The sequence below is a fragment of the Anopheles cruzii genome, chromosome 3 (genome assembly GCF_943734635.1).
Source record: "Anopheles cruzii chromosome 3, idAnoCruzAS_RS32_06, whole genome shotgun sequence".
In the NCBI taxonomy this organism is placed as follows: domain Eukaryota; kingdom Metazoa; phylum Arthropoda; class Insecta; order Diptera; family Culicidae; genus Anopheles; species Anopheles cruzii.
In genome coordinates, this window is record NC_069145.1 from 13369325 (window position 1) to 13394904 (window position 25580).

At 50.5% G+C, this 25580-nt stretch overlaps 1 protein-coding gene across 1 annotated transcript; it reads right to left on the minus strand.

Moving 5' to 3' along the window:
* Positions 1 to 7879: 7879 nt before the first annotated feature.
* On the minus strand, positions 7880 to 9602 carry LOC128272824 (protein croquemort-like). The gene is made up of 4 exons (XM_053010706.1): positions 9159 to 9602; positions 8248 to 9086; positions 8095 to 8185; positions 7880 to 7993 (listed from the first exon to the last, which is right to left on the minus strand). The coding sequence occupies exons 1-4, from the start codon at positions 9600 to 9602 to the stop codon at positions 7880 to 7882; spliced, it is 1488 nt and encodes a 495-aa protein (XP_052866666.1).
* Between the last annotated feature and the right edge of the window lie 15978 nt (positions 9603 to 25580).

Sequence of the window (25580 nt, forward strand, 5' to 3'; positions counted from 1 at the left end):
GGAACTCGAATATGTGCAGCATTAAAAGCATGGCTGTGGCATTCCGGGCTGCAAGGATATTCCCCGAGAACCGAGGTGGATCCGGGACCCGGGAGATGAAACAAACTTTTTGGGGAGGATGTTTTGGATTGAGAAGTAGATTACAGACTACGCTGCAAGTTTCCTGCACCATTCCCCGACCCAGCCCACCCTTCGGTGACATGAGGTTTTGCCAAACTGCACACCATCCCCAAACACAGCCACCGCCACCAGCATCGTCATCGCCTCGCTCGGAATGACATAAATCTTTTGGGGCTTAATAAAGGAAGTTTTAAAAACTAAAGCATATTTGCAGTGGCATTCACGCTTTTACGATGTACACAGCACACGCGGGCACCGAATCCTCGAACCGGCCCAGGAGCCAAAGCAAACGAGTCCAGAGGCTCCGGGCCGGGACCGCAAGCCGACACCAGCAGCAGAGTCGGTCGGTCGGTCGGTTCAAACAGAGCTCCATGAACGTTCTTTAATTTATACTGGCTGCAACTTGTGGACACTTCCTGACGATGCCCTTCCGGAGCCGCTTCTGGAGCTGCAACCGGAACCGTTATGCCTTCGGATGGCGGTTAACGCAGCACCATGATGGGGCCGAGTTTGACACCCTTAATTATTTCACTCCGGAACATCTTCGTTCCAACACTTCCACTCCGGATCACGATCGCTTCTCGGATCTGTGCGTTGGATTTCGGATGAAATATGGCTTCCTCCGAAATGTCAAAGGCTCACTGAGAGCTTTAGATTTTGTGGCTCATCAAAATCCTTCCCCGAACACCCTGAACGTCTCCAGGGATGCTGCCGTCGGAGCAAAAGAAGCGACGCTCGTGCCACCGACACCGGTCGGTTCTAGTGAAAAAGGGCTTCATAAAATAATTCATAAGCGATCCGGCTCGGTTCGGCTCGGGACACAACTTTTGTGGCCCAAAATCAATCCACCAAACCTCATTAGGGCCACCATTCATCCGAATTATAGTTTCGCCTGATCGCCTCTCGGCTCGGCCACGTGGCAGCCAGCCGTTTAATTGGCTTTTATTTATCAAAAACCTACGGGCACGGTATGATAGATGATCCGGACGTCTGGCCCCTGCTACGGCAATCCGTCCCGTCTTATGCGCCGGTAAATTTAATTACAACCCCCGGGCTCCGATCAGCACCGGTCCGCTTCCGGTGGCTCCGGAGCAGAACCGAACCGTTGCAACGGAGGTGACGATGATCGATCTGGCAAAATGGCACTTCTCAGGACACACGTTTTTTTAGTTAGCGAGTGTCCCGCGGCTTAGTATGCGGCGGACCTTTACGTTTTATGTGGCCATAAATATTCTTTCGCCCATTTCGGCCATTGCAAGCGCGCGTGGCCATTTATCTATTTAATTCGCAGTGAATTTAGCACGCACCGGAAATGCGTGGGAAATCGGGCATCGGGCTTTTTAGCCAGCCTACAGTAGCGGATAGCCGGGCCGGGCCGGTCCGGACCTGCGAATTGGCGCCCACCTAATCGCGATTGATCTACAGCCCGGTAATTAATCAAGATGTTCGGGGCTCGGACGCCCGCGCACGGCCTATAATCAGCTAAATTAAATTACGTATAAATTTCCGTCCACCTTTCCGACCACCGCCCGCTCTGTGGGTGGGCACCTGTGGAAGGAATTTTCCAATTTTCCCATTTTCCCGTTGGGGGCTGTCAAACGGTTCGAGACGATCGATCGGCCATTTAGCTCCCGGTGGGCGTGAAGATATCCTTTTTCTAGGCCCCTCTCCGCAACGGGGTATTAAGCAACGGCAGTCATGATTCATGCGAACTCCGTGGCACTCCGACGGGGGCGCCGATGTGCCGATAGTGGTCGATTGCTCCAACCCATTGCGGCCATTGGTGTAATGTGCACCGGTCAACCACACATATGATAACGTTCATTATCCTCGCGATGATTAGTGGTGGCAGCGATTGATTTGTTGTGCAACGGGGATAATAATCCCGGCCGGCGAATCGATAGATACACGCACACGCACACGAAAGGACATTAAAATGTTTCTCGGCCGGACAACGACACACGGTGCCGTGGTACATGATAAATGCATTCGCACACTATTTGCACACCACGCGGCAGGACCGCGATAGACGCGGATCAGGTTTCGGAAAGAAGCGTGGCGGTGCACTAATGCTGATGCCCGGCACTCGGGCTTAGGCTCGGACTCGGCTCGGCTGGGAAGCCACGTGGTGCCAGAGCAAGGATCCTGCCGTCGAATGATGGAGCGCGAATAATTATTAGCTTAAATGCAAGATAATTTGATCCCGATCCGAAAGATACGGTGCGTGACGGCTGGTGCTGTTATCCGCGGACCGAGGTTGAATGGTTGATTTGCATTGGCTCGGTCGAGTCAATGTTTGGCAATCAATTAAAGTTTACCATCGATATGCCTTTGCCTTTGGCCTACAACGTAATGATAGGCGGCCGGCAGTCGGTTAAAACGGTGGCTCTATTCAATGTGGCTCTATGGCTCTGTTTGCTGGGGAGAGCCAACAGTGATATTGAAGACAGCAAAAGCGGCGATTTCCTATTGAGGCACATGGGCTGAGAAGGCCCGGGCCTAAGGGGAAAAATGCGTTTTTTTGTAGTCAAAGATGATTTATTCATCAACGTAATCTCCTTCAAGAGTCCCCCAATCATTCCAGCGCTACTCTAACATTGCAATACGTTTTTGGTAGAATGATTTATCTTTTGCTTCAAAATAAGCCTCAGTTTCCCTCTTCCCAGTAATCCCTTCATTTGAGCGAAATTTGCTACCGGTCAGCATTTTTAGAGGTCTGCAAATAGGCAGTAGTCAGTGAGATACAAATCTGGCCAATGCGCATGATTTATTTTGTTGAACCCGAGACTTTTCAGCCCATGTACTAATCCAAAAGCCATCAGAATCGTTGATTTTCCAATCCCTTCAAAACTGATGTTGACCATTGAATGTAACGGTAAATCAGGAATATTATATGACCACTTCCCATGATTGTAGGGTTGTGAATAGTTACATGTCTACGCCCAATGATCTAGCGTAAATTGAGCTCTTCCAGCAAAAAAAACACTCTAAGCTTCTAAGCAAACGGATAGCAATTCGTAAGCCCCGGAACTGAACATCACGGGCACGGATCCGTTGGTCATAAATATGCAACACTTGCTTAAAACATTATCTACAAAACTGTTTTGTTTAGCTCACCACGCACAAGTGGAGCCGACTGCACATCGGAGATACGTGTTAGTGTTACCAGTACTACGCATCAAAAACCCCGGGAACCGGCGGCCGGGAAATTTAGTGTAAAAACATTCATTACACTGTGTGGCATTTTGTGCAAATTTCGACCCATTTCGCCACAACAGCTTGTGATAACTCGCCCGGTGCTGCAGCAACGTGGCTGTGGCTGTGCAGAAAAAACAACATGCTCCAAGAAAAGCACAAGCCGCCGAAAAACAACAGCTCACCACCATCATTTGTCGATGAGCGCCCCCGGACAGCATGCTCCAGACCCGACCATGAGGAACATTATTGCAACTGTTCAATGGTCGGCGTTCATTAACGCCCCTCTATGGCCAACACCGCTTCATGCTGGCTGCCTGTTCCCGCAAAGTGAACCCACACCCGGTCAGGGGAAGGCAAAAACTACCCTGGAAAACCCTTCCTCAAGTCGGTTGCTTCCTTCAAACCCGAGCATATTGGTTCCGGGCGGTTAACATGTGTTCTCATCAGGCAGCATCGGTCGCAACCCCCACTCGGGCCGCCCTGGACGGCGAACTTCTGGCAAGAAATTAGCGGTCTACTTGAGGCGCGGTCTGCCCGTACGTGGTTCCGGAAGAAGTTCGGGCATCCCCCGGGAAGACCCCCTGCACAGATGATGACAGGATAATAATGAAGCTCGTGATGTTTTCATTTGTTCTACTTTCCGGCGCATCGCCCGGTACGGTTCAAAAATTAACCCTCAACATCGCATCGTTCGGCTCGGGCGGGAAGGATCCCAAGCATAATGAGCCATGGCGCACCCCTGCTCCCGATGAACGTCATCAGCATCGTGTCGAGCTCGTCACTGCTGCAAGCTTCATTACTGGGATGGGGGCCCGGGAGTTTTCGCTAATGCCCTACAATTGCGGGTAGCTTCCGAATCTTGCGTATTCCGAAGCGAAGGGCCGCCCAAAGGTTGGATCCACACACAAAAAATATGGGAAAGAAAAACACCCAAAGAATAGTTGGTTCCATCGTGTTTTTACGGGGAGCGAAAAGACAACACACACACACTATCATGCTGAGGTTGGCACAACCGAACGTCCCAGCATGACTCGCCGTCGTCGTCGCCATCTTCAGTGCCGTAAATTTATGCCACACACACGCGCGAGACGACGAGATATGGCCGAGTGAGGAGAAAAAACGGGAGCCATCTTCCTCCATCCGGTTCGGTTCATATTTTCCGCCCACCGCTGCTTCCGGTCGTCACCCACCCACCAAACCCGGAAGTTCCGCAAATGGTTTAATGCAAATTTTCGAACTTTATCTCCCACGGCGACACTCGGGATTACAGGTAAAACCCATTGCTCATGCGACCAGTTGGCCAGCCGGCCGGCCGGCTGGCGGTTGCCGTCCGGGGGACCAAAGCCCCGGGATAAGCTTGTTATTTTTATGCTCATTCCCTTTTTGCCCGAGTGATTCACGGGAATTCGCTCGATCCTTGAGTCATATTTTCCTTGCTGCTCCGGACCGGTCGGTTTTTTTTTGTTTTCGCGCTCTGTTTTGATAGCTTCTCCAGACTCTGCTGCCGCCCAGAAGCCAGAAACTAATGCGGGGCCCGGCCGCCAAGTGCCTCGCGGTGCAACAAGCGGCCTCTGCCTCGGGTTCTTCCAGAACGCCGGGAGCACTAACAGCAAATCTACGCTCGGAGCTCAAGTGCGATAATACGGTAGTTGCTGCACCCGGCGAAGGTAGCGAGACTTTATGAAAAGCGGAAACACACAGCGAACAGACCAGCGAAGTGGCACACAATGAAGGAAGCAGCCAAAACGCCAACACACGAATAAACGATCGGCGGCCACCGAAAATCCGCCTTGCTGCTTCTGGGCAGCTTTAATTTATAGCGTATGTTACGATGCCCACGTGTTTGGCTTTGCGTAATAAAATGCTGTGTGGTGCTCGTTTTCGGTATTTCATAAATTATGCACAATGTTTATGAATTTTGTACCGCTTATAAATATTAATATTTAATCTCGATGCTGCACACTAGCAGCCCCTTGGCTTGGTGTCCTCGGACGGCAAACCGACAAGCTGGCGGGATGCTGGGTTGTTTGGGTAGAGTTAATTGAAGGTTACACCGTCGTCCGTACACGGCCGGATCGGTGCACTTTGGTGGTAAGTGACTTAAAATTGGGCCACCAATTCTAAGTACTGCGATCAAATCGTAAAGCATGTCAGAAAGCAGTAAGTGTAGTTTATTTCCACATTAAAAACATTATTTCAAAAGGTTCTTGGATGTTGTCCGAGTGTCATTAAAATGAACATCATCAAACTTAGCAAAGGATCTCAAGTTAGTACGTGCATAAGACGAATAAGCGTTGCGTATGCACCAAGAGCTGGAGCCAACTCAGTTATCGTTAGCGACGAAAACCCTCAGTTTCTACTTGTTCTTAACCTAGTAGAACCCACTGACTAAGTTCCCTTCGGCTGCTGGCTTCTCACGTTAGGTTTGTACTCCGACGGAACCCTTTTAGACGGGCAATCTTCTCTAGAGACTTCCGGTATTAGGTAATCAACCAAACCAAAGTAGATGCGACACCTTAAAGCCGATGCTTTTTACAGACAACTAACAATAGAAATGGTTCTGCGAAGTCGACCAATAAGCTAACAAATAAATACGATTCCTTTATTAAATACTTTCACCCGTTTCACAGAAGAAATAGTTGAACAATGTGTTACAAAAGCTGGTTTAATAAATTACAAAAATTGCCTCAACTGACAGGATCCGCTTGGTTGGGATTTTGGCACCTCAAGTATTAAGCTGCCCATTCATTAGGTGCCGCGCAACGGCAACGACACCGCTCATGTCCAACACAACAAACCCACACACACACACTTTCACCCTCGGCGGTCGGCTGCATGTTCGTCACAAAGTGTGATAAATCCTGTGCCCAAACAAAACGCCACAGCAAACCCGGTTTTACTTTTTTCCAAAGTCAAAGGGCCAACAAAACGGACAGGTAAATGGTAAAATGAACCGGTTACGTAAACCCAACAGAGGGGCTTCGGCATTAGTTACCACTCTGGCCACTCTGGCAGCAATTTTCCAACGATACTTAAATCATTACCACCTTCCCGGAGCTTGCCACCGACGCCACCGAGGCAGGCGAAAGCATCGAATTCCATCCTCAAGTGTCACTTGTACCTTTGCACCACCATTTACAAAGCACCACCGGGGGCGCCGCACGCCACAAATGCATCCATCTTTGTCTGCATTTAGGAGGGAGTGGGTGGTTTTTCGCCCACCACTTGGGAGAGGGGCGGAAAAGAAACAATTACTCTTAATTCACCCGCACCGGCTCGGGTTCGGAGGACTATACACAGTGGAGCGTCGCCTTGGGCTCGAGCGTCGAGCTAAAAGCTTACTTTCCAATCAGCATGCAGATCCCTTTCTCACTCTCTCTTCGCTCTCTCTCTCTCTCTCGGCGACTAGTAAATACCAAGCAACCAACAAATGGGTTGTAATAAACGTACGCAACCGACCCCGGGATCCGGCATCGAAAGGAACGCCAAAGAAACGACGTGCCCGTACCCAGACACAGACGTCGTATAAAAAATGTACAAACCCAACGCCGGAAGCACATTGCAAATCGTGCAGGATAGAACCACACACACACACACACACGCTGAGACCCACCTCTCGGAGCACCGAATGCTGGGTGCATTTGCATCCTTGCAAGCTGGCCGGCCCGGCAAGCCCCGTCTGCAAGAAGATGCTGCGCCGAGCTGTGCAGTGCCATCCCATCAAACACACCCACCGGCCAACTCCCACCACCGGGCGGTTCCGGGTTGCCGGTGCCGGGGCTCCATTTAAATTCATTAGACAAACCCAAAATAATGATATATAAATAGTAGAGAAAATATAATTATTTTGTTACTACCGGAACGGGCGAAGACACCGGTGGGGTGTGTGTGTGTGTGCAGAGTATCAAAGACCAAGGAAGTGCCTTCGGGGGTTGGTCCCCGCCGTGTGCAGCCGTCTAAGGTGCGCCCCGTCCCGGTCCCCGAGGCATTACCCCACTTGTGGCACCCGAGCACTGTTCGACAGCGTGCAGTTGCAACGGAAGGTCCGCCGCTCCTGGCCGCCTGGCCTCCTGGCCGGGAAAGCATGCAAGTAAATCATGGAAATGCTACAACATAAATATTTTCGCAGATGATAAAATACCTTACAGCTTCGCCCGCCCGATTGTTCCGCAGGGGTGCCCCAGGGTGGCTCCCCTCCGGGCGGGAGCACACACAACGCCAGCGTAGCTCTACCATGATGTTTTCTCGCATTGGAGCAACATTAAACACACATACGCACACGCACGGCGTATGCGTGTGACGAGTGTTTTGTAAGCTGCCCGGGCTTGGCCACGAATAATTACGGTGCCGAGAAAGTTGTTGTAAGTAATTTGTAGTGTAGAAATGGTTTTACTTTTTGTTGAAGAAATGGCACGAGCGAACGGCTAAAGAAGTCTAATGTGGCTCACATTTGCACATTCGGTCCAAAGGCTTAACCAATTAAATAAGTTAATAAACATATACGTACACCATTTCAAGGGTTTTATGATTTATCTGGCCGTTATCTTGCGGTAGGGTTTATCTAATCTTTCCATACAAAAATGACGGCGTAAAGAGTTAATGCATAGAGAATGGCTCCGAGGCCACAGATCCCGTAGGCTACGTAGACGGACCACTGGCGAAGGGTGTCCATGAGCTGTAATAGTAACAGATAATACGTTAAAAGAGCATTAGGGGATTCAATTAAGTGTAGTAGCCCTTTTGGACTGTTTGGCCAGCCCCTTGTTACCCTGTTACCTTCAGCTTATTGGCCATGTCTTCCGACAGCACCATCCGTTGTTCGACCCAGAACGCAGGAATAACGACATCGGGCATTCCGTGGAACAACCTTGGAGAAAAAAGAAACCACGGCTGTTAGGCGATCGAATTGCGTGGACGACCGGTACGTACGTGAAGCCGTTGTCGCGAAGATGCATATTGTACTGCAAACGGCCACTGACCGCCATCGGGATGCCCGTGAAGGGATGTAACGCCAGGCGGTACTCGTGCAGTGCTCGGTCCGGAGTCAGTCCGGTCACAGCGTCCGCGTAGCTCGGATCAGCTAGATAGAAATGCGGATAGCTGACCAGTGGGATGCCGAATCGACACGAGGACACATCCAGAACACCGGCGGCATAGACGGGACACTGGTCCGAATCCGCAGCCGTACACTGGCACTCCGTCCCGGTGATCGTGTGACCGTTATCGAAGTTACTGCCATCCGCCACCCAGAGCTCCCCATCCAGACCGTCCAGCGTGTAGCGGGAACTGGGACGCAACGTGATCGCCCTACAGACTTCCGGTAGAAAAAGAGCGACCGGTCGTATGCTGTCCAAACCCAAGACGCGTCCCAACGGAGGCCACACGTCTCCAGCCGATCCTCGCACCTCCCCACACAGTCCGCGATAGTGGGGAACCCGTTCCTGGCCGTTCCACTGGTGCAAGATACCCGTGTACCGGCGGTCATCCGCTCCCGTTCCCATCTGGAAGGTACCGTCGAAGGTGAAACTATCGTTGCGCTCCACAAACCACCCGAAACGATCCCCGGGGGGCAAGTTGAGATCCGGCAGGGACCCTGGAGGCAGAATTGATAGCATGTCCTGCAGCTGAAGGAAGACATCCGGATACCCATCGAACAGCATCTGGTGTACCGGCACGTTCTGGTACAGTAGCTCTCCCAAGGAGTTAAGCATGATAATGCTATCCAAAACCGATTGTAGTGGCTCACCTTCCATCAAGTTACCGATGGTCTGAAAAGATCATCATATACGATGCTACAGCGCGATCCGCTTATATCGCTTCATCTCCGCACACCTACCTACCGATAGCACCGGGTTTAGCGTCGTCACGAGATCGTTGAAGTAGTCGCCGCCCGACACCTCCGGAATGTGGTGCCAAACGCGCTTCTGACTGAACGTAACCGACGCACCGTCGTCATCGAATGACACGTTTTCCCGCTGGCGGCGCTCAGAAAACACGTACGGTCCAAGCTGCACAAAATGCGGGCGCACGTCCGGATTGCGCACCTCGTCGGCGTTCGTCCAGTTGAACACATAGATGTCGAGAAAGCGTTGTGCATGATCGTCGAAGAACCGCCCGTACGCACTGGTACCGGCCTTGATCCGGAGCTCGGCCAACGCCACGGCATCGATGATGGCTGGTAGTCCAAAGCCAAAAAAGCCAGCCGTCGCAAAGATGGCCACCAGACCACCGATAGCCCACCAGGGTTTGGAAGAGTTGGAGCAGCGTCGCCAACAGCAGCCCATGCCAGTCAGGTTCCGTGAATCGTCCTGGCCCTGGCGGGATTTCGTGATGAACTGGCCGAAAAGTCGGCCAAAGTTGAAACACCCACTTTACGTCCTGTCGGGCATAATAAAGATAAAGATCCGGTGAGCGGTAGCAGCTGTACTGATAAGCCTAATCTGTTGTAGGGCCTAGTGTTTGTCTATGGGTAATGTGCCACTGTTTGCGATAACGACCATGATCGGGACAGCTCCGGGAGATAACTTCTGGATGCATAATGGCCAACTGTTACGCTCTTCGCTCCATATGCTGCATGCGTTCATTCAGCGAATCTCGTACATTACCATCCGACGGAAGCGAGCACCGGATCAAACACGGCCAGAAACATGAGTTACCCACTGAACCCAACTACAACGTAAGTGTGTTCCACCTTACGCACATTCCATCGAACGACAAGCAATGTTCCGGAACCCTTTTGCACTGCAGTCCTCAACTGCTTCTCTCTCTCCCTCTCTTGTTTCCCAATTTCACGCTACACCAAGAAAAGTACCCAAACAACTTCATACGAGCACTCCTTGCCCCAAGTACGGCGAATGATCTTCACAGGAGGCTCCCAGAAACCTCTAGGGTCCTCATTGGGCATAGTCCCAGTTCCGGGGAACTTCACTGCAGCGCTATTGTGCCGCGAGTTTATCTGGCAATCGAGAAGTGTCTTCGTTTTTAGGAACAACGGCACCCGCTGGGTTTGTTTATTTTGTTCCCGGCGATGCCCGACGACGACGACGACGACGACGTAGCCTGTGACGAGCAACGAACGAATCCCGGAACGGGCGCTGGGTACACTTGTGCCACACAGTCGGTCTGAGTCGGTTCTGTGTCCTGTCGAGGAAACGGATTTTATGCTCGTTCGCTGTGTACATCGTGCATTAGAAAGGCATCAGAAGTAAATCTCGTTGTTTAGCGTGAATAAAATGCGCAGCGCAAATCGGATTACCGTTAAATGGTGCCGCATCGGCCAAGTGAAAGCGCGGAAGGACTGTAAGGTAATGCATGTTAATGGGCCCAACGACTAGTAATGTTTAAGAAGGGTTTAAAATCCCACCCGAAGTAAACAGACGTCAAAGGAAATAAGGTCTTGGCAGCGTTTACTTCGCTAGGGCCGCCAGTTCCACGAGCCGACTAGGACACTTTAACGGAACGGGTTAGTTGATGATTAACTTATTCCAATCAGTGATTAATCCATTCCGGCCCGCCTTCAAACAGAGCAGCAAGAGGTCATCACTCATCCGCCACTGAACGACGACTGTCCTTGTTTCCTAATTGAGCCCTCCCCCAAAAATATGCCACGCTCGGACACCGCTGAAGCATCTCATAAACACAGCGAATTAATTCGTTTCCGCCAACATTTCGGATCGCTTTCCCGAGCACGTAGCTCGTGGGCGAGTGAAATCTACTAGGTGTGTGCGTTGAGAAGTGAAATTTTAGAATGATGGCTGTACCTGCCGATTGGGACTTCCCAGTTTTGCGGTTCATTCATCATTACCTCATTTTGACATCAGGTAAATCAGTCCAGGTCGCAAAAGAAATTAATCAGTTATCAAACGACCGTTGAAAGGGTTAGACCATGCCAACTTTTGTGCCTGAAAATGACATTTCGCGGACATTATAATTTTTCTGCTCCTCTTGAAGAAAACTGCTTCGGAATCGCACCAAATGCTTGTCGGGACTTGGTTTTGGAAGATCGCTGTGCTTTGAGTGGTTTAAAAAATTTCAAAATGGCGATTTTGACTTAACAAAAAAAAGCGTCGAAGGACTCCAAAAAACGGACTTTCTGATGGGACAGAAAGGTGTGGTGCTTCACAAGCTCCTAAAACCTGATGGAAACGTTAATTCCGATCGCTACTGACAACAAATGATCAATTTGAACCATGCATTGATCGAAAAACGACCAAAATGCAATTCTAGTGGGGGCGCCTGGTGGCCCATAGAATCAAGCACCAAGCGCCCAAAAAACAAAACTGTTTCAGGATACTATCAAATCACTTGAATGTGAGCTGCTATCCCTCCCCGCGGTATTCACCAGACTTGGTTCTTTCCGAATATCATTCATTGTCATCGATGTGACACGTATTGGCTGAGCAGCCCTTCGTTTTTCTACGAGGAAGTCGAAATTGGATGACTAATTAGTTTACTTAAAAAGTCGAAGCATTCTTTCGTCTGGGAATCCATGATTAAGCAGAGAGATAGGAGAAATGTATAGCTAACGATGGCACATACTTTGAATAAAATAGAAATTTGCATAAAAATTTTAGAAACATTTTTTGTTTGCTAAAATATTTCACTTCTCAACGCACACACCTAGTAGATGACCAATTATGCGCCATGAAATATTATTCACCTTTTCGTCGACTGCAGGAAACCATCGGGCCTGGGCCGAACCCACTTGCCCCGGCTACCCGGCATTCCCGGAAGGATAATTTTTAACCTTTAAGCTCATCAATCTTCCGCCGGTTTCCTCGTTTCGTTCGGTGCCGGGTTTCCTCGGGAAACTTTGTGGCACCTTTCTCAAAAAGCGTCTTCGGCCCGCTGGTGGTCAAAATTAATGTCCGACACACACTAGAGTTTGCCGTGTGACGTGGGGGTTCCGGGACCTATTTTCACACCTTTGCAATGGCAGAAAATTGTACAATTAATGCGAGCCCTGCCGGACCTGGTCGTGCTTTGCATAGGAAATGGAGTCTTCTATGAAGTCCGGGTCCACCGGAGGCACCACTGAAGAGATCGACATGCGAAGCAAAGTGTGCTGATCGTGTGCTTTTTAAAGAATTACATCGATCCATCAACATTACGACCGTTTCGAGGTGTCGTCCAAAAAAAAAGAATAGGGCTTTTTTCTCTAGCACAATTCGCGTTTAATTTAATTGCGCTTCACGAATGCGAATGCTTCACGCCGAAGAGCTGCACCGAAATAACGTGGAATCGGCGTGGCGTCCATCGATTCCATTGTTGCCGCCCTTTCCCGAGCGCACACATTCATCATCCCCGACCCGACTGCCACGTGGACCTTGTCAACCTCCACCGGCACGGTCATCATTCAGCTGCAATCATGTGCAGCACGGGGCCAACGGGCTCATCGCACCCACGCACCCTCGGCACCCTCATCGCACCCTCGGCAACTGCCGAGGAGTGTTAAATGTAAATGTCAATTTAGCGATGAAAAATGTGAGCATAAATTTTCCGTAATATCGTAATTTTCGTACCAGCGCGTGGACAAATGTGAACCCTTCTCCACGAAAAGAGAAGCGCACTTGGGCTGACGTACACGCTGACGATATTGGATACGAAGCGGCCGGCGAAGCGGCCACCGAAAGGGAGGTTGGTTTTTGTGGGATCTTGTCTTCTGCAGCCCGACGCGCCATCTTTCGCGCGCGATGGAGGTGGTGAACTCGTTTCTGCCACGCGGTGCCCACGACCGGAGAAGATTTGTCAGTACATCCCTTCCGCAGGCTCATCACGGCGAATCTGCTACACGTCCCTCGTGCGGGCCCCACCCAAACGGGACGGCACCTCATTTTTCCCGGCCAGGGAGTGACATCGTTGATTAATAAAGCACCAGGCGTCTCCATCGAGTTGAACCACCACGTGTCTCTGCACAATTATGGGCCAACGAGACGATTGATCATAGACCGGTCCGCTCGATTAGAAACAGTACATCAGTAGCGCGCGCTTCGGAGCGGCAAGCGAGCAGTTCGGACAGGAGGCCATTAACAGGTCCTTTGAACTTGTGTCTGCCTTTCTGTCTGCGCCCGACGTCATTCTATCCAATGAGATCCAATGTGGAGTTTTGTCTGATGTACGATAAGCAAATGTCATTGGAATGAATGAACCCGCCAAGCGCCAACGTTGGCCACAAAATCATGGTGCGTCGAATTCCTGTCAACGGTCGTTTGATTGATCTCTACCTCTCTTTGAATGTGTCAATTCGATCACAAACTGTGATTCGTGCTGTAAGATTCGAAGGGTCTACTATTTGCCTGTGCAGCAGGGCACACCGTTTCAGTGGCCACCACACCAACAGCGTGACTTTGAGCTCCGGTAGCGTCTTTCTGTTGGCATTCAATCGGTTTCGAACGAGATTTACAATTCTTGGAATAATTTTTAACCAGAACGATTCGGAAACAGTTTTAGGAATCGCGCTTCCGAGAAGCGAGTAATCTTCTACTTCCTTCTTTTATCGAAACATGGCTCAATTTATCAACAACCGAACCAACAGTGCGTCAACTTCCAGGCATTCTCGTTCGCGATTCGGTTGCCCAGCATATCATTCGGCACCGTCGTTTCGTTTGGAACGGCAAAACATAATTTGCTCTTCTAAGCCCCCCCTTTTGCTTTGGTTCGGTTAATTAAAACATTGCCTTTATGTGTTGGGTCGCTTCTCCTAAGCGTTTTGCTCTAGTCATAATTTTCCGCGCGAACCTTATGGCGAGGATCGCTCCGTGCCAAAGGAGCAAACGTTTCGTCACGAGTCGGCCGTGTCCAATTACCGGAGAATCCGGCTCCAGTTTGTGGAACTAAAGAAATCAATAAATCAGAACGAACAAACCTTCAACACGCTAGCCTGGTGAGCGGACACCGGCCACAGCTTGCCGGCACAGTCACTCCCGAACCATCATCGCCGGCCCCTCCTGCGCTAGGCTAATCCTCCCGATGGTGATCGATGTTTCGCGAAACTCTTTCGCGTGACGGTGACCGTTAGAAGTCGGATTTATAATTTCTTCAACATCTTTGGCCCGGTTTGGACGGAATGAAGCTAATCCCGAGAAAGGCGAAATTTTACGTTTGATTTTTGTGGCAAAGAATGTTCTGGGCCGAAAAAAAAGAACCCGAAAGAAGAACGAAACACAGCAGCACAGCACAGTAGTAAGAAAAACCAAACCACGTGCCCAACGGGGGCACCCCAAAAGGGACTTAGGAACCGAAAACCAGAGGGCCTCGTCCCAGATGATGAAGTATCCGTAGCATCAGACGACGTCGGCGTTAGAACACGAGAGACCCGCAAAAGTTAGAGACGCCAGCGATAGGGTCCGGGTTTGAGCACTCGAGTGCTACAAATTGATACAAGTTCATAAATTTACGCCCCTTTCGTGGGTCTGACAGATCGGGCGAGCACCCGGAAGGCAATCCCCAGCCTCCGGTGGTGCTGGTGGGCGGCGTCGTTTGTTCCAAGATCCGGTTGAATTTCAATTGACACTAATTTGACGGAGAAATGATAGCAGGCGGCCGGGCCGAAGATGAATTATTAGCTCGCTGATGAACTCGTGTAATATTCCAAATGAGCCTAATCTGCTTTGCAAGTAGCGCGCCGAAAGGCTGCTCTGTCCGTGGGCGCATTAAAAGTAGACGAATCCAAGCGAACCTTTCCCGGGGTGCTTTAAATGGCGAAACGAAACCCTCTTACCGTTCCGAAGCAGACATTTGCTCGTACAACAAACACAGTTTCGATAATGGTACACACGAAAATTACATCGCAGAATAAAAGTGGTGAAAACACACCCGATCCCAGTACTTTTGCGGGCATTAAACGTTAAACCCATTGACCATTGCGCACGGAACCGCCATCAGCAACATTAGGGGCAGAATTTATCATAAGGCGAAAGTGATCATTAAGCGAATGCCCCCGCACTCCCAAGAAAATGTGGGCCAAACGGCTTACACCAGACCATTTCCGGCCCGCGAACACCGAACGCCTATACTTCCGGTACCGCTTTTTTCCCACGAAGTTTGCCCATCCCGCCAGCAGGATGCACTCGGCAAAAAAAGGGACTTCAGCGTCGGGCACACGCCAAACGCGTTTGATAGAAACCAACCAGGGACTGCCGGCCAAACTGCAGCACGGGCACGGGCACCGAATCGTTTGATGCAGACACTCGTTGGGCGGAAAGAGTGGGAAATTATTTTCCGCAGCCGGCCGGCGAGAAAAAAGCGGCAAAACGAGTGCAAAGTGGAAATGCCACGCCCGGGGGGGGTTCGGTTTTAGAACGAAGCGTGGCCATTTATGAGCACTTTTCTCCGCGTGGTCGTGGTGGTAACTGCCGCAGTAATTGTCGTAATGTCGGCGTAAGTCCCAAACAAGAAGCGGGCCAACTTTGGTCCGTTCACTCTCTTTAAAATGTAATTAAATGTGCTCCTCTCACCGGTGTTCGGTCGGTCGGTTTCTTTTTCCACCTTTTTTTTCTTTCCCCCCTTATTTTCCGGGCGTAATTTTCCCAATTCACATCACGCCTTTCCATCTGGAGCACGCTTCCGGGCGGCGAAGAGAACATAAAAGAGGCTTAACCGGCACTCGGTGATGCCTCCCGGACCCGTGATCTCCGTTCGTTGTCTCAAGGAAAAGCTCACACCCACACGCGCGATAACGCTGGCTTAGAAGCATTTCACGGAAGGATCGGAGGCCCCCCTCGGTCCCGCTCCCAAATCGTCGGTGTGCTCAGGCCGAGAGTGGGACGCAAAGTTGTCCGTTCCGTTCCGGCGAAATGTGCTGATGGAGTGCCGAGCTGACAGCTGAAGTGATTGGCGGGGAGTTTACATGCGCCTTACAAGGGGCGCCCTCACAGAGTCACGGCGGTGCCCGAATGCGAGTTGCAAATGCGAATCAAAGAAAATCAAAAATATCACGGAAGACGCGATTTTCTTGGCGTCGCAATTTTTCGGCCACTGCACTTTAACTCTTTGCCGACGTTGCCGGCGGAGGGGCTAAGCACCGCCAAAGGGTCCTCCGGAGGGCGCCCATAATTTCTTCCCACTCGAGCGGAGTGGTCTTACTGAAGTAGTTGGTTGCTCCACCCACCCAGTGGTTGTTAATTGCTCGTGCCAAGACGCAATTTTTAAGGCGCCTTAAGATAAGTGCCAGTGAACTGTCCTGTTCTTGACCTGAACAGTCACCGTAACCGTAAATGAAGGCGCTTAATTTCGATCCAGAGAAGTTTTATGAATTATTAAAAAAGAAAATGTTTCTTTAGCTGAAATATTACGCCCACATCTAAATCCTGTTCCATAATCAGCGCCACTGCCTTGGCCAGGCTGCTGCTGGAAAGCTCCATCAGCTCCGGGTCCGGGGCTATGAATCGGGGCAGCAAGATTTACATTTTTAACAACATACCTCAGCTGTAACAAAAACTCACCCGCAGCTGTATTGCAGCTGCCGAAGAGCGTTTCTGGCTGCAGCAGGATCCCGACAAACACACCTACACACACCCACAATTCATCCTGATTCATCCCGAGCGCTCTCCCGTCATAAACTGGCGCCCGCACGCGCGCCACCGGGAAGAAGCTCGGGCTGCAGACGAAAAAAAAATTATATAAATATGTATTAAATTCAAACCGCCATCATTGTGCAGCAAAAGTGCACATCCATGTTCCGGGCGAAGGGCCTTTCCATGTTTTCCACCCACCATGCTCCCGGGTCGGAGCCAGCCAGCCAGCCAGCCAGGGCGGCCGAATGCCGGATTCCATTCATTTTGCGTATCCTTCTTGTTTCTCGCAACGGGCGTGATCGCAAAGAAGAGGGAGGGCGAAAAAAACCCGCGAGAAGCACAGCCGAGAATATGGCCCGTCCGGCCCGGCCCCAAAATGGCGGCGGTGGCGTGCTGTTTTGCATAATGCACCCCGTGAAAGATGATTTCACGCAAAATGAATGGCGCATTCAGCGAACCATCCCGAACCGCCCGAAGTGAAACAAAACTGCAATGGAAAATCCGCGAACTGCCATGGTCCGAACGCCGTCTGCTCGCGATCCCGCGGTGTTTTGATATCTTGTTCGGGACCGTTTCCATCACCGACCGGCCGGTGAGCATAAATACGTTGCGTAAATTCGACGACCCGCAGCGAATATGCTGCCCCATCAACCCGACGGCAGAGTAGGTCTTAATTTGCAAAAGCAAAAGAAAGCAATAGCACAGAATGTCCAACGTTTGCTGCTCCACTCGGGCGAAGGGCGAAGCTTTCTTTACAATATGCTTTCCATATCAATGATAACATCATCGTCGTCGTCGTCGTCGTGGTCGACGACGGCCCCAGCTCATTGTGCTCATCCTCATCAACAACAATCTTCGGTCGCGTGGTGCGATCAACATCAGCATCATCATCATCATCATCATCATCGTTCGCATCTGCTGTGCCCGAGCGCCATCTTGGTTCTATTGTTAAACGGGAGCATGTTTCTTTCGCTGGCCCTCCACAATCGTACATCGTTTGCATAATTCGCCTCGCTTGTGGCGAATAACCGCCCCGGGCCGGAGCCCAAAAGTGCAAGCAAACTGGGGTCCAGGAATTTACTCGATTCAATATTTTTCATACCAGCGGAATTCGTGGCGAACGGGCGAATCAAGACGATGTAAAATAATTAAGTCCTTCGTCCGGGTGCCACATTTAATGCTGGCGCGTAAAAAATAGAATTCGCATCGCGTACCGGCGGAGACACAACAGTTTCCAGTCCGGTAAAACTATTTCCCGTGATTCGCATCCTTCGGAATTCTTTATCTGCTTTGGCCTTTTTTTTGCCGTTAAATAAAGTTTATGTTGTGCCACGCCCAGCGTCCGCGTTTTTGTCGGTTCGACACTCAACAGCGCTGGCAGCACTGCGGTGTGAAATCTGCTTACGAAACCGTAACTACTTTCTACCGGTTCAACGGTTCCGATAAAGAAAACCACGCGGCACGGCAAATATCGTTTTTCTATCAATTTGGCCAGATCAAACGAACCATTCAGCCCGCCATTTGCCATGAATACCACTTGATTAATTCCGTTCGTTTCCGAACTGTTCCGTCGGAGACGGTAAAACAAACTCGGAGAGATGCTAGCGGACGAGTTTTCCCAAGTCCTGCCCGACGGTTAAATAAATGATCGGCAGCAGATCGGTGCCACTACAACTCGACTCGATGCACACAGTGAACGTGCAGTAATTCGATGCAGCTCCGTTTCATTAAAAGTTAAGCGACGGGCAATTGGTGGGATGGGCTGTTGCTTTGGCGGCACATTTTTCGCCCTCCGACTCACTGATTAATAGATGCACGGACGTCGGCCCCGGACGGCGCTGAAGCTGACGTTCAAGAGGGCTGAAGGACCAAGGCTGGCAAGGATTGAACGTTTAGTCGAACCACGTCACTTTGTCGAACCTTGTGCTTTACACCCGCTGGTCGTGCCCGGATTGCCACACAGAGAGAGAGAGAGAGCACGCGCGTGTGTGGCAGTAATTAAAAATTTATTGTAATAAATTATTGCACACACGCTGGCAGATCTGGTGCTGAATAATATACATTATAATACATGAACCGTACCTTAATTGCAATGTATTTTGTGGGAATAATTTATGTGGTCGCATCGCATAAGCCTGGTTGGTGCATTCTGCACTGCACCGCCGCCTGGCGATCGCCGACCAGTCGGCCCGGCTTCGAAACTCTTCAACGGTCGGGGTTTTATCGTTCGGTCACTTCCAGCCTGGCTCCGAGCGTTGCATGTATCCTGGCCCCGACATCCTGCAAAGCCCTTAAAGAGCGCAGCCTGCTGCTGCTACTGCTGCTGCTGGTCCGGGTTTCGTGTTCGGTGAAAATTAATGGACCCATCGGACCGCATGTTCGGCCACCGGCTGTCTCTAACGGGTAATCTTAGGAAACATAAACATGAATACGAGGCGACGGCCTAACCATGTACAGCCCCCGTTCGCTGAGCTGCTGAGGAGTGCTCCGTCATCTTAGAGCCTTAGAGCGCCTGCATCGCATCGCGCGCATCGTGTTAAGCGCAGCGATTAAAGAAAGATGCTCCTATTAATGTGCTGCACACACGCGATTAGACCCCGAATGGGTGTCCGTGTGCGTCCGTCACAAATATCGGCAAGTCCGGACAGGTTCAGGGCCACGAAAAACACTTCAAGACACCACCGATGCAGGCAGTCATAATGAGGTGGTGTTCACACAGAAAACGGAGCGCTTCGGGCTACAAATCCTCCAAGACACTTGTTAGTCCTTCTTGTGCAAACGATTACCATCCGACTGACTGACGCCGGAACAGCTTTGCCCAGACGTTTCGTTTCTTCAATCACAACTTCGCGGCGCCTGTAATCTCTCCACTCGAGAGCCCGAACCGGGGAGCCGTGCTAACCACTTCCATCTCCACAGCCAGCAGGACTAATTCCCTGTGAAAGCTTTCAGCTCCATTATTGAGTTATCCCAATGTCGTGCCAGTTGGCTCGCAGCGAACGTAAACCCTTTTCAAGCCCAGCTGGCTGCAGCTGGTCATTTGGAAACCTTGGCATCCTCGGCACGCTTGCGAATAATACCGAAGTCCTGTGTGTGTGTGTGTGTGTGTTTGTGGCAAAGTGACGTACGTGCCGTAAAACCTAGCAAGTGCTTCCCCACCGGCTGGAGCCACGTGTGAATGTCTGTGTGCATACCTTTTATTGATTCAAAAGATTAATGTTTTTCCTTTGAAGTTCAAATTAATTTTCTGAGAAAACATTTTCCCGCTGGGCTGGGCTGGGTAGATCCTGGAAGGAAACACCCCGGGATCCGGGTGGCCATTGCTGCCGTTTCCTTCGCAAAGCGGAACCGAATCGTTGCCGGCTCGGACTCGGAATCGGAAGGACGAGCTGCTGCTGCCGTCCGGGCACGATGGCTGGGCACGGACAGCGGAGAATCCCTCCACCAGCAGGGAATGATGAACTGTGGAACTGTCGGGGCCCTAGGCCTACCCTGTCCACGGTAAGTTGCGGGTGTGCTTTCGTCGTCGGCGTTTGTTTTGAAAGGAAATTATCTCGCCAAGCAAATCAGCAAATCGGAAAGCCCAGCCGCTCGGTACGGTTTGGCGAACTCTCGAGACCTCGCGGCCGGCGACTGGATAATGAAAAGCAATACGAATTAAACGAATAAAAACATGTTAACTAATTTCATACACCAGGCCACCGGGATTGTGTTGTGGGTTTCGTGTGGGCAACGTAGCTATTCTTCTAATGGAAAAAAGGCTATCTTTAATACACTCCAACTAGGGTTGAGTTCAATAATAATGTACCATTCTGTCCTTCCTTCCGCCACAAGCGGGCCCATAGTGGTGAGCGTTTTTGGCCGTATCGAAAATCTGATCGTCAGCCGAAGCATCCGCCATTCGGTACTGTGAAACGTCGCCACGTGCCTTACTGCAGGCGACTGGAACCAAAGGAATCCTGCAAAGGAAACCGACGACTATCGGACCTCGGCGCGTGATCAAGATGATCAAACGACCGATAAAAGCCGATTGTGCGTCACAAAAGCCGGGCAACAACAATTATGATGCGGCAGGACTTTCGCGACATAAACCGCGACCCGGCAGTGAGCCGGCCTCGTCAATATAAACCAACACAAAGGTCCTAAAAATAGCACCGGCATGGTGCAAAAACAAACAAACCAACAGACCGTCCCCGATCCGATCGACGGTCTTAATGAATGAAAGCGAGCTTTGCGACTTCATTACCGCCGCTGCCATGTTTCGGACGGCTTCCGACGAAAAAGTGATGCCCAACATAGATCACCGCCTACTCTGACAGTGGAGTGACATTGGCGACCCTCGGCGACCGAAAAAGGGTACGCGGCCGGCCCCGTGACCCTTAATTAATACCCGGGGTCCGGTGTCCTGCCGACAAATGATAACTTGATTGTGCCGCGGCCCCGGCACACGCTGGCCCGTGTTTGACATTTGCAGCAGTAAATACATCATAAATCAAACTCCGACCCACTCAAGCGGGTCTCGGTTTTCTCTCTTTGGTGGGATGGCCACAAAAAATCGCTTCGCTTCCTAATCGTCGGCCAGGTACCTTCCCGGTTGCAGTCAAGACTTAAAGCCAACCAAGGAAGAAACCCGGGACCAAGCGGACGGACGCCCGGATACTTCACGCCAGGCCTCAAGGTTCTCTTCATTATTCATTAAACACATCAAGGGTGTGCCTCTTACGAAACGGGTTTCAAGGACTCACGGAACGAAACAGAGCGAGCGAGAGAGAAAGAGAGAGAGAGAGACCGAAGATGGGTGATGTCCTTTTTCGCAACAACGGAACACTAGCGAGGACACACGCGGGGGGAGCCAAAGCAACAAAAAAGAACCGGCGACCGTCGAGCGAGCGGACAAATTCACTTTTCTCCGCTCGCCGAACGCTGGGAGTTTCCGTTTCCGCCACGTATTCTTGCCACGTGGAAGATTTCCGCTGATTGCCAGAATATCGGAACGAACATAAATCAAATTACTACCTGCCGCTGGACGTGTCCGGGCGCCCATGTCCCGTGTGTGGTGGGAATACCGGCAAGTCCAGTCCAGTCCGGTAGGGCCGGCTGATCGAGTGCTCTTGATTGTGTGTGTCCTTCACGGCACCAGCCCAGTGGCCAGCCATGGCCATGGTACATTTCACGAGACACCTTCACGCTTGGCGCTAGCTAATTTGGCCACTTAAGCTGATCCTTCCTTCCTTCCGTTTGGCCACACGGCAGACGGGAGAAAGTTCTCGCTTCCCGAACACAAATGCACAACAAAATGAGGCCAAAAGTTTGTACCCTTTTTCGGGGCACGAAGCTCACCCAATTCGGAGCCAATGTTTAGACTTCTCGTGAACTCGTTGCGAAGTGTGCCACATTTTAAATTGGATTAACTTTTCGCAACTACTGTGACCCTCTCTGTAACACGGTCGGGAGTGCCTTTTGGGGGGATCAAAAGTACCCCTTCAGGGAGCCAGCTTCGAAGGGAGTGAAACATAATTCCCCAACACATCCGCATCACCGAAGGACACCTCGGGCGGGACGAACCCACTCCCATCGGGACAGAACACCGTGTGGCGGAACATATTTTTGGCACCCCGTCCCCGTCTTTGCCGCGTGATGTATGGAGAGACGCGAAAAATGCCATAAATCATAAGTCGCGCAACGGCCACCATCGTCGCGACCACCGCTGCTGCCGCCACCGCACTCATCTCATCATCGTTCTGTGATTTACCGATTTTGGCCATTAAAAGGACTAATGCTGGAATGCTGCAGGTTCCGAGGGCATCCGCTCGAGGCCACCAGCGGGAGCCACGTCATCGTCACCGTCACCGTCGTCGTCGCCACACTCGGGGGCACACCGGGGCCGGTGGGTTGCGGCCAAGAAACGCGAGCGCGGCCTGTCGACGTCGACCACGGCTCGGGGGTGGTACGTACCAAGTTCACTGCAATCATTTCGTCGCCATTTTGCGCCTGTTGTTTCAACACTTTATCACTTGGCGTGGCCCTTCTTGCACTGGCAAACAATTCATCATTGTGGTGTGTGTGTGAGGGAGGGTCTTAGGTACCGTTAAAAAGGGGCCACGGCAGGCTCCGTGGCATGTTCCGCGTCGAAAAGTAGGTTTCACGATCGACCCACAACCCAGTGTCGGTGGTTCCCATTTGCCAACCCGCGTTTGGGACGAGTCCCGCAAGTGATTCCCAATTTTGAACCCTAATTGGTGAGGTTCGGTCGAAAGCATAGGGCAATGGAAACGTAATTTCGCGCAGTGTTTTCACAGTTTATAGTAATAAAATATCGTTGTCAATATAGTTGTAATTTAATTGGTCTAGTTGAGTTGTTGGTGCATAATACGGTTCTCGGTTCGTTTTAACCATAATCAGTAAATAGTTCTAAAATGTTCTAAAAAGATTTGCCAACGCAAAAACGCAAGATCCACTGTGGGTTTCAGCAGAGAAGGTCGAAATTATTACCACCAAACAAACCCCGAGTGGGTCGATAAACCACGACTTTCTGGGCCTGTTAGGTAGCCAGCCTTGTTCCAACGTGCTTCGTACAAAAGTTCCACACTCCGTTGAAAGCCACAGGCCATTCGGGCCCACAAACAAGTGCACTTTTAATTCCTATTTCAGCACTTTCCAAGATTTATGCGCTCCGCCGGTGGGCCATTTATTCCGGCCGTTCTTGTTGCATTGTTGATAAGAGCCTGTAACAATGTGCTTCCGCCAGAAATCGTCGTCACGGCGCGCTCGTCCCGACCGGCCGACCGAAATGTGACATTAAAACAACCGCTCTTCGTGCGCTCGTTTTGAAAGGCGCCCTAAGGCGCAACTAGCGCCACCGGCGGCGAAGAACCGGGAGCCATAAAAAACATGGCGCTCTAATTAGCTTTAAATAATTCAAATTTATGAAAATGGCCTCCCGGTCGCTTAGCGAAGACGCAGGGGACGCATACCGCCGCCGCGCTAAGTAGTCATCAAAATTTAGTGCAACCCACGTCATGACAATCAACATGACTGAGGTCGCTGCAGCGGCCGAGAGTGAGATGCTCGCGGAAGCCTTCCCAGGCGACTGGCTACTTTTAGGTGCATCGAGTAAAGTTTTTACCTAATTTTGGTAAAAACAAACTCATCAAACCTATGAGTGAGAGCGACCGCAATGTCGTGTGTAATTTTATATTTTCCTCCTACTTTATTGCGACAATAATTAGCGAACCAACTGTGGGCACGTGCCGGCGATCCGTAAAAGCGGGAGCCACTGGGCCACCAAATTTTGGGTTAAAATTGGAAAACTTTTGTCATCTCGACTGCACGACTGACCGTAACATCGGCTGCACACTATCTTCAGCGAGGGCGGCCAAAGAGCGCCGGCTGGAAATTTTGAGCACGGTTTCAACATCGCAACCTGTGGCCACAACGCCGCCAGCAGTCGTTAAACTTTATGGTGACAGATGCAATATCTTTGTTCTGGGTTCTTTCTTAAATCGTATTTTAAGTGACAATTTTGTGTGTGAAGTAGCATGGTGTGATGCGGTTGAGCACTTGTTGCACCGTATGTCTTTGAACGTCACAATTGGCCCAACATTTAGGACTTTGAATTAATTCTTGCGGTTTAATTACAGCAACAAAACATATGACTACTTTAACGAGGAGCTTTTGTCCGTCGTTAACTGCTACTTTCTCCCATCAGGTACTATAACTCCCGGATTCTATGTCGATAGATCCTTCCTTAGAAGCGACCCAATCAGAGAGCCCTTCTTCAATCGAAGTGAACCACTGTGCTACCAAATTGTTCCTCATGCAACGGAACAAGCTGTCAAACACATATTTCAACAACAAAAAATTGTAACATTTAGTGTGTAATCTATTGTAAAACCGCAAGAGTTAATTCAAAGTCGCAATAGTAAAGCTACATCAAAAGTATGTTACGAAAACACCTTCGACAGAGCGATTTAAAAATCTCACCCAATATGTTTCCCCCATTTTTCAGCGCGATAATATGAGCGACCTTCTTCCAATCCGCAGAACATTTTGTGTGTAAAATTATTTTTCGGTTTTATATACCTTATGATTTTACGGCTGAGCTCGCTGATACCCGCTAAAAGCATTAGACCATCAATTATCATTCCCCCTATAAGAGCTTTTCCTCGGGCATGCTCTCAACTCGTCCTGTTCCCCATTGTTTTGTTTTTTTTCATGAGAAAGCCGCAGATAAATATTGAAGATGCGAACGATTTCGGTGATATTTTGGAAAGGAAAAGATGTCAAAACTAGGCCTTAAAAGAGGTGTGAAAATGTGTCGAAAACTATTCATTTGAAAAAATGGAAACTTTTCAAACACATGCCGCCAGAGATCGATGTAAGACCGGACGATCCGGACCACATTTCATATTAACGAACGCCAAAAAACTCCAAGCGGTGGGCGAAACTCCCCGGACAGTTTACCTGGGATGCAAGGAATGTACAATTTTTTATCGTTACATCTCTAGAACCGGCAAACCCCAGTGAGACTTGGCCGGCCGCCACGCCACGTCTGTCTGCCATCTCCGATCGGGTTCGTGCGAGGGATGTGGACTGCAAATTTCATTATCACACTGATTGACACATTCCATTTCGCCCGACCGGCGACGCCATTCCGGGCCGTGCCATGGGAAACGGAAGTGGCCCTCGAGAAGGACGTGACGAGAGCCACCGAGTGGACGCGTGCAAAAGTTTGACATGAGCCTGATT